Genomic DNA, 14,828 nt, shown 5'->3' with positions numbered 1-14,828 from the left:
TGCATTGAATCTGTAGATGAGTTTGGGTAGAATTGACATCTTAATGACATTTAGCCTTCCTATCCATGAACATGGAATATTTTTCCATCTTTTAAGGTCCCCTTCTATTTCTTTTAGTAGAGTTATGTAGTTTTCTTTGTATAGGTCTTTTACATCTTTGGTGAAGTTGATTCCTAGGTACTTGATTTTTTTAGTTGCTATTGAAAATGGTATCTTTTTCTTGAGTGTCTCTTCAGTTTGTTCATTTCTAGTGTATAGAAACATTACTGACTTATGTGCATTAATCTTGTATCCCGCTACTTTGCTAAATTTGTTTATTAGCTCTAGTAGCTGTATCGTCGATTTCTCAGGGTATTCTAGATATAAGATCATATCATCTGCAAACAATGACAGTTTTACTTCTTCTTTTCCAATTTGGATGCCTTTTATTTCTTTGTCTTGCCGGATTGCCCTGGCTAGCACTTCCAGCACAATGTTGAATAACAGTGGTGACAGCGGGCATCCTTGTCTTGTTCCTGATCTTAGAGGGAAGGCTTTCAGTCTCTCACCATTGAGTACTATGCTGGCTGTGGGTTTTTCATATATGCTCTTCATCATATTGAGGAAGTTTCCTTCAATTCCTACCTTTTGAAGTGTTATCAAAAATGGATGTTGGATTTTGTCAAATGCTTTTTCAGCATCTATTGAGATGATCATTTGATTTTTCCCTTTTGAATTTTCAATGTGTTGTAATACATTGATTGATTTTCTTATGTTGAACCATCCTTGCATGCCTGGAATGAACCCCACTTGGTCATGGTGTATGATTTTTTTAATGTGTCTTTGGATTCGATTTGCAAGTATTTTGTTGAGGATTTTTGCATCTATATTCATTAGGGAGATTGGCCGGTAGTTTTCCTTTTTTGTAGCATCTTTGCCTGGTTTTGGTATTAGATTGATGTTAGCTTCATAAAATGAGTTAGGTAGTGTTCCATTTTCTTCAGTGTTTTGAAAGAGTTTGAGTAAGATTGGTGTCAGTTCTTTCTGGAAAGTTTGGTAGAATTCCCCTGTGAAGCCATCTGGCCCTGGGCATTTGTTTGTGGGAAGATTTTTGATGACTGATTGGATCTCTTTGCTTGTGATGGATTGATTGAGGTCTTCTGTTTCTTGTCTGGTCAGTCTAGGTTGTTCATATGTTTCCAGGAAATTGTCCATTTCCTCTACATTATCCAGTTTGTTGTACAGTTGTTCATAGTATCCTCTTATAATTTTTTTAATTTCTTCAGGATCTGCAGTTATGTCACCTTTTTCATTCATTATTTTGTTTATATGGGTCTTCTGTCTTTTTGATTTTGTCAGTCTAGCTAGGGGCTTGTCAATCTTGTTGATCTTCTCAAAGAACCAACTTTTGGTGATAGTTATCCTCTCTATTGTTTTTTTGTTACCTATGTCATTTATTTCTGCTTTAATCCTTGTTATTTCTTTTGTACTTGGTTTAGGATTGGTTTGCTGTTCATTTTCTAGCTTCTTCAGCTGATCCATTAGTTCTTTGATTTTGGCTCTTTCTTCCTTTTTAGCATATGCATTTAGTGCTATAAATTTCACCCTCAGCACTGCTTTTGCTGCATCCCATAGGTTTTGGTATGTTGTGTTCTCATTTTCATTTGTCTCTATATATTTAGCAATTTCTCTTGCTATTTCTTCTTTAACCCACTGATTGTTTAGGAGTGTGTTGTTTAACCTCCAGGTATTTGTGAATTTTTTAAGTCTCTGATGGTTATTGACCTCTAATTGTATTCCATTGTGGTCAGAGAATGTGCTTTGAATAATTTCAATCTTTTTAAATTTATTGAGGCTTGTTTTATGTCCCAGCATATGATCTATTCTGGAGAAAGTTCCGTGAGCACTAGAAAAGTATGTGTATCCTGGTGATTTGGGATGTAATGTCCTGTATATGTCTGTTAAATCTAATTCATTTATCAGATTGTTTAGGTTTTCAGTTTCCTTATAGGTCTTCTGTCTGGTTGATCTATCTATAGGAGAGAGTGATGTGTTGAAGTCTCCCACAATTATTGTGGAAACATCAATTGCTTCCTTTAGTTTTGCCAGTGTTTCTCTCATGTATTTTGTGGCACCTTGATTGGGTGCATAGACATTTATGATTGTTATTTCTTCTTGTTGAATTGCCCCTTTTATTAGTATGTAGTGGCCTTCTTTGTCTCTCAAAACATCCCTGCATTTAAAGTGTATTTTATCTGAGATTAATATTGCTACACCTGCTTTCTTTTGGCTGTAGCTTGCATGAAATATTTTTTTCCATCCTTTCACTTTCAATTTCTTTGTGTCCCTGTGTCTAAGATGAGTCTCTTGTATGCAACATATTGATGGTTCATTTTTTTTGATCCATTCTGCGAATCTATATCTTTTAATTGGGGAGTTTAATCCATTTACATTCAACGTTATAACCGTGAAGGCATTTCTTGAATCAGCCATCTTATCCTTTGGTTTATGTTTGTCATATATATTTTTCCCCTCTCTCTATTAATATCCTTTATTGTACCCATACCGAATCTCTTTAGTACTGAACCTTTCTCCACGTCTCTCTGTCCTTTCTTTGTTTCTCTTTCTGTGGGGCTCCCTTTAGTATCTCCAGCAGGGCAGGTCTCTTGTTAGCAAATTCTCTCAGCATTTGTTTGTCTGTGAAAAATTTAAGCTCTCCCTCAAATTTGAAGGAGAGCTTTGCTGGATAAAGTATTCTTGGCTGGAAATTTTTCTCACTCAGAATTTTAAATATATCGTGCCACTGCCTTCTTGCCTCCATGGTGGCTGCTGAGTAGTCACTACTTAGTCTTATGCTGTTTCCTTTGTATGTGGTGAATTGCTTTTCTCTTGCTGCTTTCAGAACTTCCTCCTTCTCTTCCGTGTTTGACAGTGTGATCAGAATATGTCTCGGAGTGGGTTTATTTGGATTTATTCTATTTGGAGTTCGCTGGGCATTTATGATTTGTGTATTTATGTTGTTTAGAAGATTTGGGAAGTTTTCCCCAACAATTTCTTTGAATACTCTTCTTAGACCTTTACCCTTTTCTTCCCCTTCTGGAACACCAGTGAGTCTTATATTAGGACGTTTTATATTATCTATCATATCCCTGAGGTCCATTTCGATTGTTTCAATTTTTTCCCCATTCTTTCTTTTATGCTTTCATTTTCCATTCTATCATCTTCGAGGTCACTGATTCGTTGTTCAACTTCCTCTAGTCTTGTACTATGAGTATCCAGAATCTTTTTAATTTGGTCAACCGTTTCTTTAATTTCCATAAGATCTTCTATTTTTTTATTTAGTCTTGCAATGTCTTCTTTATGCTCTTCTAGGGTTTTCTTGATATCCTTTGTATTCTGTACTATGGTCTCATTGTTCATCTTTAGTTCTTTGAGTAGCTGCTCTAGGTGCTGTGTCTCTTCTGATCTTTTGATTTGGGTGCTTGGGCTTGGGTTATCCATATCATCTGGTTTTTTCATATGCTTTATAATTTTCTGTTGTTTTTGGCCTCTTGGCATTTGCTGAACTTGATAGGGTTGTTTTAGGATTTGTAGACCAATTGAAGTCCTTATCTCTAATTTATCAGATCTACAGCTTCGTGGAGTACACTTTCTCTAACTAACCAGCAGGTGGCATCCATGAGCCACCTGTTCTCCACAAGCCAGTTCTCCCCTGCTGTGCCTTTGTGGTGAGTGTGGGAGTGAATCTTGTGGGGTCCAATTGGTGTACCAAGCTTGTGTGTGTAGTTGGTGTTGCCTGCCCTGTATATGGGGCGTGTTTCTGGGCAGTCAGGGAGGGGGGGTGGCCCTAACAATCAAATGTCCCTGGTGATCCTGGAGTTTTAAAGCTGCTGCAATAGTCTAATCCTTCAGTTCAGTCCTGCCACAGTTTTTCTCTGCCACTGACCCACAAGTCCTTGGTATTGGCGTATGGCTCCTGAGACTTGCAAGTGGGTCCCTCTTCCAGGCCGTCCACCCCCTGGTCCTCTGTTGAGGGATGTCTGTGCTATGTCACAGGTGAGTGCCGTCCCCCCAGGGCGGTTCTGGGCTGCTGGGCTGTGTAGGGAGGCTCCCAGTCTGCTGAAATGATGGCTGAATGGGGCTTTCTTAATTCACACTGCTCCACCTTCCCAACTCTGGGACAATCAGCTGAGGTTGCTGGGAAGGCTAATGTCCACGCCCAGTTTTGTGGAGTGTGCCTGTTATTTGAAGCACTTCCGTCACACTGGGTTGTGTGGGGCAGCTCTGGGCTATGGGGCTGGCGATGGGCAGGAGTGTTTCCTGTCCACCAGGATGATGGCTGTGAGCAGACACCCCCCTTTTCTTGGGAAGTTGTGGTGTTTAGTGAATTTTTTCAGGCACTGGATTATTGCCTTTTGTCTCAGAGCTCTCTTAGTTCTGCTCTTGTCTTGACCTGCCCAAATTGCAAGTCTTTGAAGCTTTCTGTATTGGGCTTCTTAGAGTAATTGTTTTAGAAGAAGAAAAAAGGATTTAAAAAAAAAAAAAAAAGAAAGAAAAAAAAAGGGACCTCCTCACAGATCTAATGGGTTATTGAAATGCTAAGAGACAAAGCAATTAGGGCCATTAAGGAAAGGTCCACAGGGCAGAGAGATCAGCTTTTCTTCGGGATTTGCATATGAGCCTGAGGGCCTGAGCTCTGCCCTTCCCCTTTCTATGTTCACCAGAACTCCAAAAATCCTCTGCTTTTATTTTGGAGTTTTTCATGCTGTTTTTTTCTATGTCTGTCTCCTCTCTGCTGGGCTGGCTGCTCTCAGATTCTCTGGTGTCTGGTCTCAGTCTGTCTATGGTTGGAGTTTGGATCAGTAGAATGAGTTTCCGATAAGGTCTGCCACTGCAGTTCTCACTTCTCCTTCCCGGAGCTGACAGCCCCTCCTCCCACGGGACTGAGCCTGGCAGGGAGGGGTGCGGGTCCCCTGGCCGCAAAAACTTACAGATTTCGCTGATCTCAGCAGTTCCACATTTTCATGAGTGTTGTATGAAGTATGCCCAAAGTCAGATTGCTCTGTGGTGTCCAGTCCACGCAGTTCCTGGCTTTCTACCTACTTTCCTGGAGGAGTAACTAAAACATACAGCTCACCAGTCCGCCATCTTGCCCCGCCTCCGGAACACTTGTTCTTTGTTGGTGAGAGTGTTAAATGGTGCAGCTTCTGTGGTGAACAATTTGGTGGTCCTCAGAAAGTTAAGTATAGAATTACCATATGACCCGCAGTCCCACTTCTAGGAATATACCCAAAAGAATGGAAAGCAGAAACTTGAACAGATACATTCACAATGATGTACACAGCACAAAATGTGGAAGCAACCCTAGTGCCCATCAGCAGATGAATGGATAAACCAAATGTGGTATATACATGCCATGGAATATTCTTAAGGCATAAAAAGGAATGAAGTTCTGATACATGCTACAACTTGGATGAACCTTGAAGACTTCATGTTGAATGAACTAAGCCATATACGAAAGGACAAATATTGTATGGTCTCAGTTATATGAAATAATTAGAATATACAAATTCTTAAAGTCAGAAACTAAAATGCAGGTTACCTGGGGCCCAGGTGGAGGGGTATGGAATGGGGAGTTAATGCTTAAATGGTGTAAAGTTTCTGTTTGGAAAGGTGATGTAAAAGTTTTGGTAATGGATGGTGGTGATGTTAGCACAGCACTGTGAATGTAATTAACACCACTGAATTATATACTTGCAAGTAGTTAAAATGGGAAATTTTGTGTTGTATGTATGTTACCAGAGTTAAAATTTAAAATACCATAGAACTGTACAATACGAATAATGAATTCTATTGTATACTATGGGATAGTTAATAGTATAATTATAATAATATTGTTTCATCAGTTATAATGAAAAGTACTGCACTAATGCAACATATTAATAACAGGGAAGGCTGTGTGTGTGTGATGGTGTGTATATGGGAACTTTGTACTTCTTGCATGATTTTTCTGTAAACTTACAGCTTTTCTAATTAAAAAAAAAAAAAGAAAAATAGTCAGAGGACCTGATAGGCATTTGTCCAAGAGATACATACAAGTTGCCAATAAGTGCATGAAAGGATGCTCAACATCGGTAGACATTAGGTAAATGCAAATAAAACAAACTTGAGATAATTACTTCATACCATCTAGGATGACTAGAACAAAAAGTCATGTAATACAAAGTGTTGGTGAGGATGTGGAGAAGTGGGAACTCTGATATACTGCTGATGTTTGTGTAAAACGGTATTGCCAGTCTGGCAATTCCTCAAACAATTGAACCTAGAGTTACCATATGACCCAGCAGTTCTACTCCTAATTATCTACCCATGAGAAATGAAAACCTATGTCCACACAAAAACTTGTACATGAATGTTCATAGCAGCATTACTCATAATAGTCAAAAGGTGGAAACAACTCAGATAGTCACCAACAAATGAATGCATAAACAAAATGTGGTATTTCCATGCAATGGGATATTATTCAGCCATATAGAGTAATGAAGTATTGATATATGCTGCAACTTAGATGAACCTTGAAAACATTATGCAAGGTGAAATAAGCCAGTCACTAAAGTCCACATATTATGAGAGTCTATTTATATGAAAGTCCAGAATAGGGAAATCTATAGAGTCAGAAAGTAGATCCATGGTTGTTTAGGGCTGGGAGGGGAATGGGAGAATGGGGGGGTGGGGTGGGGTACAGCTGAAAGGTATTGAGTTTCTTTGTGAGGTGATCAAAATGTCCTGAAATTGACTATGGTGATTGTTGTACCTATCTCTGAATATGCTAAAATCCATTGAATTGTATTATTTAAGTAGATGAATTGTATGCTATGTCAGTTATATCTTAATAAAACTTCTTGAAAAAAAAAGATTTCCATGTGATGATGCAACTTGATGGATATTGTATAGCTCATGTGAAGTCAACTTAATCAAATTAAACAACATAATTATGACTTATTTCCTTCTGCAGGGTTTCCAAATGTAACAGTAGCTCCTGATTCCTCTCAGGGTCCCATTGTGGCAAATCAAGACCCTGTCACCCAGTCCATCCTTTGTGAATCTGCTGTAGACCCTCAGGTAATGTGCTCATGGTAAAATTAAGTTTGAGTTGATGTAGGCATTGTTGTAAACATCTTAAAAGCTTAAATATCAACAAATGCAAAGTTGTGGCTGCTAGAATTCCTCTTACTTAAGCATATTGCACTTTCTGTGAGTAACATTTGTAATAAATTAGATAAAACTGGATAATAACAGCTGATATTTGTTGAGTGCTTACCTAGGAGGTTTATACTCTTATCCTCATTTAATAGATGGAGAAACTGAGGCTCAGAAAAATTAAGTGACTTGTAGAAGAACACATAACTAATTAGCATCAGAGATGGATTTCAAGCCTAGGCTGTCTGGAGTTGATATCTGAAGGTTTTTGAGTTGGCACTAAGTGTATTTTTTGGTTTTTGGTTTTTGGTTGTTAAATGGGAATAGAATATATACCTGATATGGTTATAGCAAGAGTCAGCTGAGATAGGTTAATTAGGAACATTGTTCTTAAATGTTAGTCCCTTCTGATTTATTAGTATATTTAAAAAGAAGCTGCCCAGGGAGACTTGGAATTTATTGACCAGTTACATGGAAATACATATTACAGTAATAAAACATGAATTAGCTATATCCTAACGTAATTGAAACTCTTAATTGATCAAAATATTTAGAGTTTCAAGATAAACATTTTTAAAAAGCCTATGAAGAATTTAAAACTAAAATAAAACAACTTCTAAGAAATGACTAGGGCTCTTTAGCTGTTTAGCGCAATTTTCTGAATTATTTGGATCCACTATGACCAAAATAAAGGAGAGTCATCAACAATTAGCATGATGATCCCGGGAAATTACAAGGTCTAGAATCATCAAACATATATTAAGTATATTGTCTTTTACTTAGAAAGTCAATTAAATAGAATATTACACATATTTTAGATAGCCAAAACCCACTAGCCATGACCATAGCCAAAAACAATTTGTGTTTTGGCCCTTATTGAAAAGCTAGCTTTCAGATAATCATAAATAGAATTAAGCTAGAACATTTTATTGCTATATATAAGCTTAACTCAAGACTTAACATTTATTTAAATAAATTATATAGCATAGCGCCATATTTGTTTGACAATCAAACTTGAAGTACTGTCAATCATCCGGAACATGGAAACAAGTGCAAATGCATCCCAGAATGCTGGAATAAAGCAGTCATATCTTATGCTTTTTAAAAGAGATGAGTTTCTCCTCAGATGTGAGTCTATTAGGTTAATAGTAGAATTTCAAATTAAGGTTACTGATATAAGTAATTTAGCTAGCTGGTTTCAGTTCTAACTCAATTTACAGCTGATAACAGTTTAAAACAACAAGGTAAGCTTCTCAAAGTAAACCCAGAGATAGCAGAGAGAAATGACAGTGAAGGAGGGGAGAGAAGACAACTTAAACAGAGGACCATTATACATCAGGAAAGAAATTGATGTTATAGATAACTTTGAGTTATGAAGAAAAGATGAAATGAAATGTAGCTGCATTACATAAGTTCTCTGGGCCCTCCTTTCTTCATCTGTAATATGAGTGAGTGAGAATAAATTTATTCACTGATTCTTCATGCATTTTATATACTGCAATATTTCAGGCCTTACATTAGATGCTGGGATACTGGATTAATAAGGCATGGTCTCTGTGATGTTGGTGGGGAAGTGGCAAGAGCTGAAGTTAGACAGGTAGAAGTTAGGTCAGAATGGGCTAAGGAACCTGAAATCAAGAGTATTGCCACTAAAGGATTTTAAGAAGAGTGGAGTCATGAGATTGGGTTTAGTATGGAAGATGAATTGGGGAGGGAAAGACTGGAAATTGTGTCTGCTTAGAAGATTTAGGTTGAAATTTTAATGTGAAATGGTAAGATGGCCTGACTCAAAGCAGTGCAGTAGGGAAGGAGGTAGAGGGGTAGAAAGATAGACTAGAGTGAGATTAAAAAGAGTTAGACTTGACAGGATTGGGTGATTGATTAGATGTGAGGGATTAGAAAGAAGGATGACTCCTTATTTGCTGACTTGAACATCTGAGTAGATGATTCTGGATTTGTGGTCATAATGGTAAGGACAAGGTTTCTTGAAGAATATATAGAGAGGCTTAGGAAGATGTTCAGTTTTGGACATGTTGAATGTTTGTGGGATGTTCTACTAGCATTATTTTTAGGACAGTTGGATATGAATGTCCAGAGCTCAAGAGACATCTAGGTAGAGACAGAGACTGGGAAATGAATAGCATTTGGCTTGTAGTTGCAACTCTGGACTCAAATCAGATCACTCAGAAAGTGGGTCAGATGAGAGGAGGAAAGGTTCAAAGAGGTGTAGAAAAGGAAGAACCAATAAAGGAAACTGGGAAGGAATGATCAGAAGGATAGAAGAAACTCCAAGAAAATATGGTATCATGTAAATGAAAGGGAGAATTTATCAAGAAGATTTTAAAGGAAAGAAATGAGTGGTGATTAATGTCTTATGAGTCAGAGAAGTGAGGAAAGGTAAAGACTGAAAAATATTCATTCGATTGAGGAACAATGTGTTCATGTTGACTTTGAGGGGAACACTTAGAGTGGAGTGGTAGAGTAGAAGCCAAGTTTCAGGGCATGGATGGTAAATGAGAAGTGGGGATACATTTCAAGAAGTTTGGTGGTGAAGAAAAGAAGATAGATAGTTTGAGAAGATAATTTGAGGGAGTATGGCTTCAGGGTAAGATGGGAGATGGGTTGCCATATTTAAATGTTGATGAGGTGAAGTCAATACAGAGAGAGAGGTTGATGATACAAAAGAGAGAGGAGACACTTGATGAAGTGAAAGGAGGTGAGAGGATTTGGGTTCCAAACCACCTGTGAAGAGATTAGCCTTGGGGCAAGGGGCCTCTCTTCTGTTACCACAGGAAGAAAGAATGAAAGAGGTGGGGGTGGGGTGGGGTGGGGAGCGGGGAAGGGGAGAGAGAGGGACAGAGGGAGGGGAGAGAGTAAGTATAACCAATTTGTGATGTTATTTTTATTGTTGTGTTGACATAGGCTCTCAATGAAGTAGAAGATGAAGGAGAAGAAGGAACTGTTGACAGCCAGTCAGAAGAAAGTGAAAATGAGTTGGATAGCTCTCTAAACTCGCAGTTGAATACAAACACAGAAAGGTATGTATATGTGGTATAAATATCTAGAACTCTCCCCTTTTTTTCAAATTCATTTCAAATGTTTGTTTATTGCATCATCTTTTTATTAATTGGGATTATATTTTTAAAGTATTTATTTTTAGATAATTTCAAACATACAAAAAAGTTGTAAAAATAATACAGAAAATGCATGTATACGCTTCACCCAGATTCAGTTCTCTCTCTCTGTACACACACACACACATACAGTCTCGCACATATATTTTCAAAGAATCATTTGAGAATAACCTAGATACTTCATATTCCTATATCCCTAAATACTTAAGTGTGTATTTCCCAAGAAAAAGAACATTCACTTACACAATCACAGTAAAATTACTAAAATCAGGAACTTAAATTGATTCAGTACTATTATCTAATCCACAGACCTTATTCACATTTCTCCAGGTATCCCAATAGTATTCTTTATGGTCATTATGCTAAATTGTTTTCTAAGTCTTAGACCTCTGTCTGGTTCTTTTGTTTATTGCATGGCTAAAATAATGGGCATCCTTGCCTTTTTCCTGATCTTATGAAAATCACTCCATTTTTGCCCTCTTTAGTAAAATGTTGGCTTTAGTACTGATGTCTATATGCTTTACCATGTTAAGGATTTCTGTTTTCCTGAGTGTTTTTATCAGAAATGAGTGTTGAATTTTGTCAAAGACTTCTTCAACATTTATAGTTTTATCATACGAGTTTCTGCCTTAGGTCTATTAATATGGTATATTATATTATGGGTATCCTAATATTGAACTCTTCTTGCAAAATTCTTGAAATAAATTTTCCTTGGCCTTGGTTTATTCTTTTCCTTAATGTGGTGTTGGATGTTGTTTGAAATATGATGTTTAGTATTCTTGCATTAATATTTATAAATGATATTGGTCATTTATTTTTTGTGTGTGTTCAGTCTTTACCAGGTTGAGGTAACAATAATATGCTTGATCTTGTAAGAAGAATCTGGAAATTTTTCCATTGTTTTAGATTCTGGAAAATTTACATATCTTTGAGACTATTATTCTTTGAAGGTTTGGTAGAATTTCCCTGTTGCTTTCTTTCTTTTTCAGCGATTGGATGATTTAAGCTTTTCATTTTTACTCAGGTAAATTTTTGTAAATAATATTTTCTTAGGAAATTATCATTTCATCTAGGTTTTCTCGTATCTTTCCATAGAGATGTGCAAATAATCTCTATACTTAAAAAAAAAAAATTCTTCAGTGTTGGTACTTACTTCCCCTTGTCATTTCTTGTTTTGTTTATTTGGGTTCTGATCTCTTTTTAAAAGTTGTCAGTAAGTGGCTTTTTTGTTTTGTTAATTTTTCAAAGAACCAGGATTTTGATTTATTAATTGAACTACTGTTTTTGTGTTTTCTGCCTCATTCATTTTTGTTTTTATCTTTATTTCCTTCCTTGTGCTTTCTTTTTGTTTACTTTGTTACTCTCTCTGTAGCTTTTTGAGTTGGGAATTTAACATATGTATTTTCATTCTTTTATTATTGATTGATAAACATGCTTAAGGCTCTGAAGTTTTCTCAGATCATCATTTTAAATGTATACCATACATTCTGATATGTAGTATTTTTGTAATTTTAGAAATTCAGAAGTTTCGATATGTATTTTCCCTTTCACCTAAGCATTGTTTAATAGAAGTTTTTTAAAAAAATTACAGTTGGGAGAGCCTCTTTGTTTTTTTATTTCTACTTTTATTACATTACATTCAGGGTGTGGGTTTTATTATTTCTATTTGTGGAACTTAATGATGTTTTCTTTGTGACCTAATATATGATCAAATTTTTGGAAATGTTCCATGTGTGTGCTTGAGAAGAAGGTATATTCTCTATTGACCAGGTATACTCATAAGATATAAGATATAAGATATATATATTCTGTGTCCCTACTTATTTTTGCCACTGGCTTATACTGAGAGTGGTATATTAAAGTCTCCTATTGTTAGGGTTAACCCTAACCCTAACCCTAACCCTAATAAAGTCTATTATTAGGGTGTTTCTATCTGTTTCTCTTTGCATTCTTGTTTAAGTGTCTTAAATTGTTTGGGGTTAAATACCTTCCTCTTCATAAAGTTGAGTGCTCTTTATTATTTATTTATTTATTTATTTTTGGTATTAGATATCTATAAGTGCTATTTCTTCATTGTGAATTATGGCTTTAGCATTATAGAGGGTCCTTCTTTTAATGCTTTTTTGGCTTTAGTTTTCCTTTGTCTTATATTGGCAATGAAACCTCTGCTTTCTTCTTGTTTCCAATCACCTGCTTTATCTTTGCTGGTCCTTTCATTTTTAGCTTTTCTGAATGATTTATATTAGGTGCATCTCTTGTATTCATCATAAAGCTGAACGATTTGAAAATCATTTTCTTTTAATTGGCTGGAAATGTAAGCCTGTAGCATTACTTGATATGGCTGATATCAAAATTTGATTTCAACTTTGTCATATTATTTTATAGGTTGCTATGTGTTAATGTATATTATATTATGATTAACTTTTTCACACAGATATGCTTTCTCTGTTCTTGTTAAAATTTCTTTGGGTATTCAGGAAATTTGCTATTTTGTTCTTATTCTATACCTTTATGTATGGACCTTTTTGTTCTTAATACAGTTTTTTGGAGATATATTCACATACCCTATAATCATCCACAGTGTACTATGAGTTATTCACAGTACCATCAAATAGTTGTGCATTCATCACCACAATCAATTTTTGAACATTTTCCTTACTCCAAAAAAATAAAAATAAAAGTTAAAAAGAACACCTGAAACTTTCCACCCCCCCCCCATCCCACAGTATTTTTCATTTATTTCTTGTCCCCATTTTTCTTCTTAACTGCCCATACACTGGATAAAGGGACTATGAGCCACAAGGTTTTCACAGTCACACAGTTTTCACAATCACACAAGTCACACCACATAAGCTACATAGTTTGCAATCATCTTCAAGAATCAAGGCTACTGGGTTGCAGTTTGACAGTTTCAGTTATTTCTTTCTAGCTATTCCAATACACTAAAAACTAAAAAGGGATATCTATATAGCACATAAGAATGCCCTCCAGAGTGGTCTCTTGAGTCCATTTGAAATCTCTCAGCCACTGAAATTTTATTTTGAGTCATTTCACCTCCCCCTTTTGGTCAAGAAGATTTTCTCAATCCCATGATGCTGGGTCCAGGCTCATCCCTGGGAGTCAGGTCCCATATTGCCAGGGAGATTTGCACCCCTGGGAGTCATGTCCCACACAGTGGGGAGGGCAGTGAGTTCACCTGCTGCATGGACTGGGGGGGTGGGGAGCACATCTAAGCAACAAAGAAGTTCTCTGGGGGAGACCCTTAGGCACAATTATAAGTAGGCCCAGCCTCTCCTTTGCAGCAGCAAGCTTCACAAGGGCGAGCCCCAAGATTTAGGGTTTCTCCTACCAAATTGTTAGTCCTCAGTGTTTATGAGAATACCAGCAATAACCCAGGTGGGGAAGTCCAACATTTCTGCATTCCTCAGGGGGGGCATGCAAATATATTTTTATTCTCTGCCCAGATTACTTTGGGATGTATCGGGATTTCACACTAACCTTAGTATATGTACTTTTTATAGAACCTGTAGAGACACGGAGGCTTTCCTGGCTTAGCAAGTTATTTAGGGAGGCCTCCTCTTAAAAGGCTGAGGCAGGAGGATCGCTTGAGTCCAGGAGTTCTAGGCTGCAGTGCGCTATGCCCATCGGGTGTCTGCACTAAGTTTGGCATCAATGTGGTGACCTCCCTGGAGCGGGGCATTACCAGGTTGCCTAAGGAGGGGTGAACCGACCCAGGTCGGAAACGGAGCAGGTCAAAACTCCTGTGCTGATCAGTAGTGGGATGGCGCTTGTGAATAGTCACTGCACACACTGCCTTGGCCTTCTCTTAACCTTTTAAGAGGAGGCCTCCCTAAATAACTTGCTAAGCCAGGGAAGCCTCGGTGTCTCTACAAGAACCGCTAGTCCCTTAATTACTTACTTAACCTTCTCTGTCAGGTATGTCGGGTTTAAGTGCTATTTTTTACTTCTACCTATTTCTTATGCAATAAGTTAGTTATTCTACTTTGCTTTTTATTCCCTTCCTCATTTTTTTGTTGCATTTTTTTTTTTTACTTTAACAGAACATAAAACATTTACATAGTATTCTTCCATATTTATCCCCACTTTTATCTTAGTATTAGAGCTACAATTAAATGTATTGAATGTTCATTATCAGTCCTTTTATGATGTTTCCCCAGTTATCTGTCGGTTGGATGAAGCTCATACTATAGTAGATTCCTTAAGAAGGGCTTCTGAATATAATATTCTCTGAGTTCTTGCACGTTTAAAACCTTTTCTTTACTCCTGATATTTGAAGAACTTGGCTGTATAGAAACTCTTCAGTTCATATTTGTTTACTTAACTTTCTTGAAAATGTTGCTTAATTCTTGTTTTGCATTATATGTTTCATTTGAGAAGTTTGGTGTGAGGATAATTTTCTTGCACTTGTAAATAACTTGGTGTTTTTGCCTAGTGACTTGGGGAATTTTTCTTTTATCTCTAAAATTTCAGTATTGTTAAGGTATGTCTTGAAGT

General features: G+C 36.8%; 1 protein-coding gene across 4 annotated transcripts in view; it reads left to right on the top strand.

Annotated features, from left to right (window-relative positions):
- Positions 1–14,828, top strand: part of SPICE1 (spindle and centriole associated protein 1) — a 101,346-nt gene that overhangs the window by 46,966 nt on the left and 39,552 nt on the right. For all 4 annotated transcript variants that reach the window (XM_037835574.1, XM_037835575.1, XM_037835573.1 and 1 more), the window contains exons 6-7: positions 6,995–7,101; positions 10,102–10,217. In XM_037835574.1, the coding sequence (XP_037691502.1) occupies positions 6,995–7,101; positions 10,102–10,217 (223 nt within the window). The remainder of the gene's footprint in view (positions 1–6,994; positions 7,102–10,101; positions 10,218–14,828) is intronic.

This window comes from Choloepus didactylus, chromosome 1 (genome assembly GCF_015220235.1).
Source record: "Choloepus didactylus isolate mChoDid1 chromosome 1, mChoDid1.pri, whole genome shotgun sequence".
Taxonomy (NCBI): Eukaryota; Metazoa; Chordata; class Mammalia; order Pilosa; family Megalonychidae; genus Choloepus; species Choloepus didactylus.
This window is presented reverse-complemented; position numbering and strand designations above follow the sequence as displayed.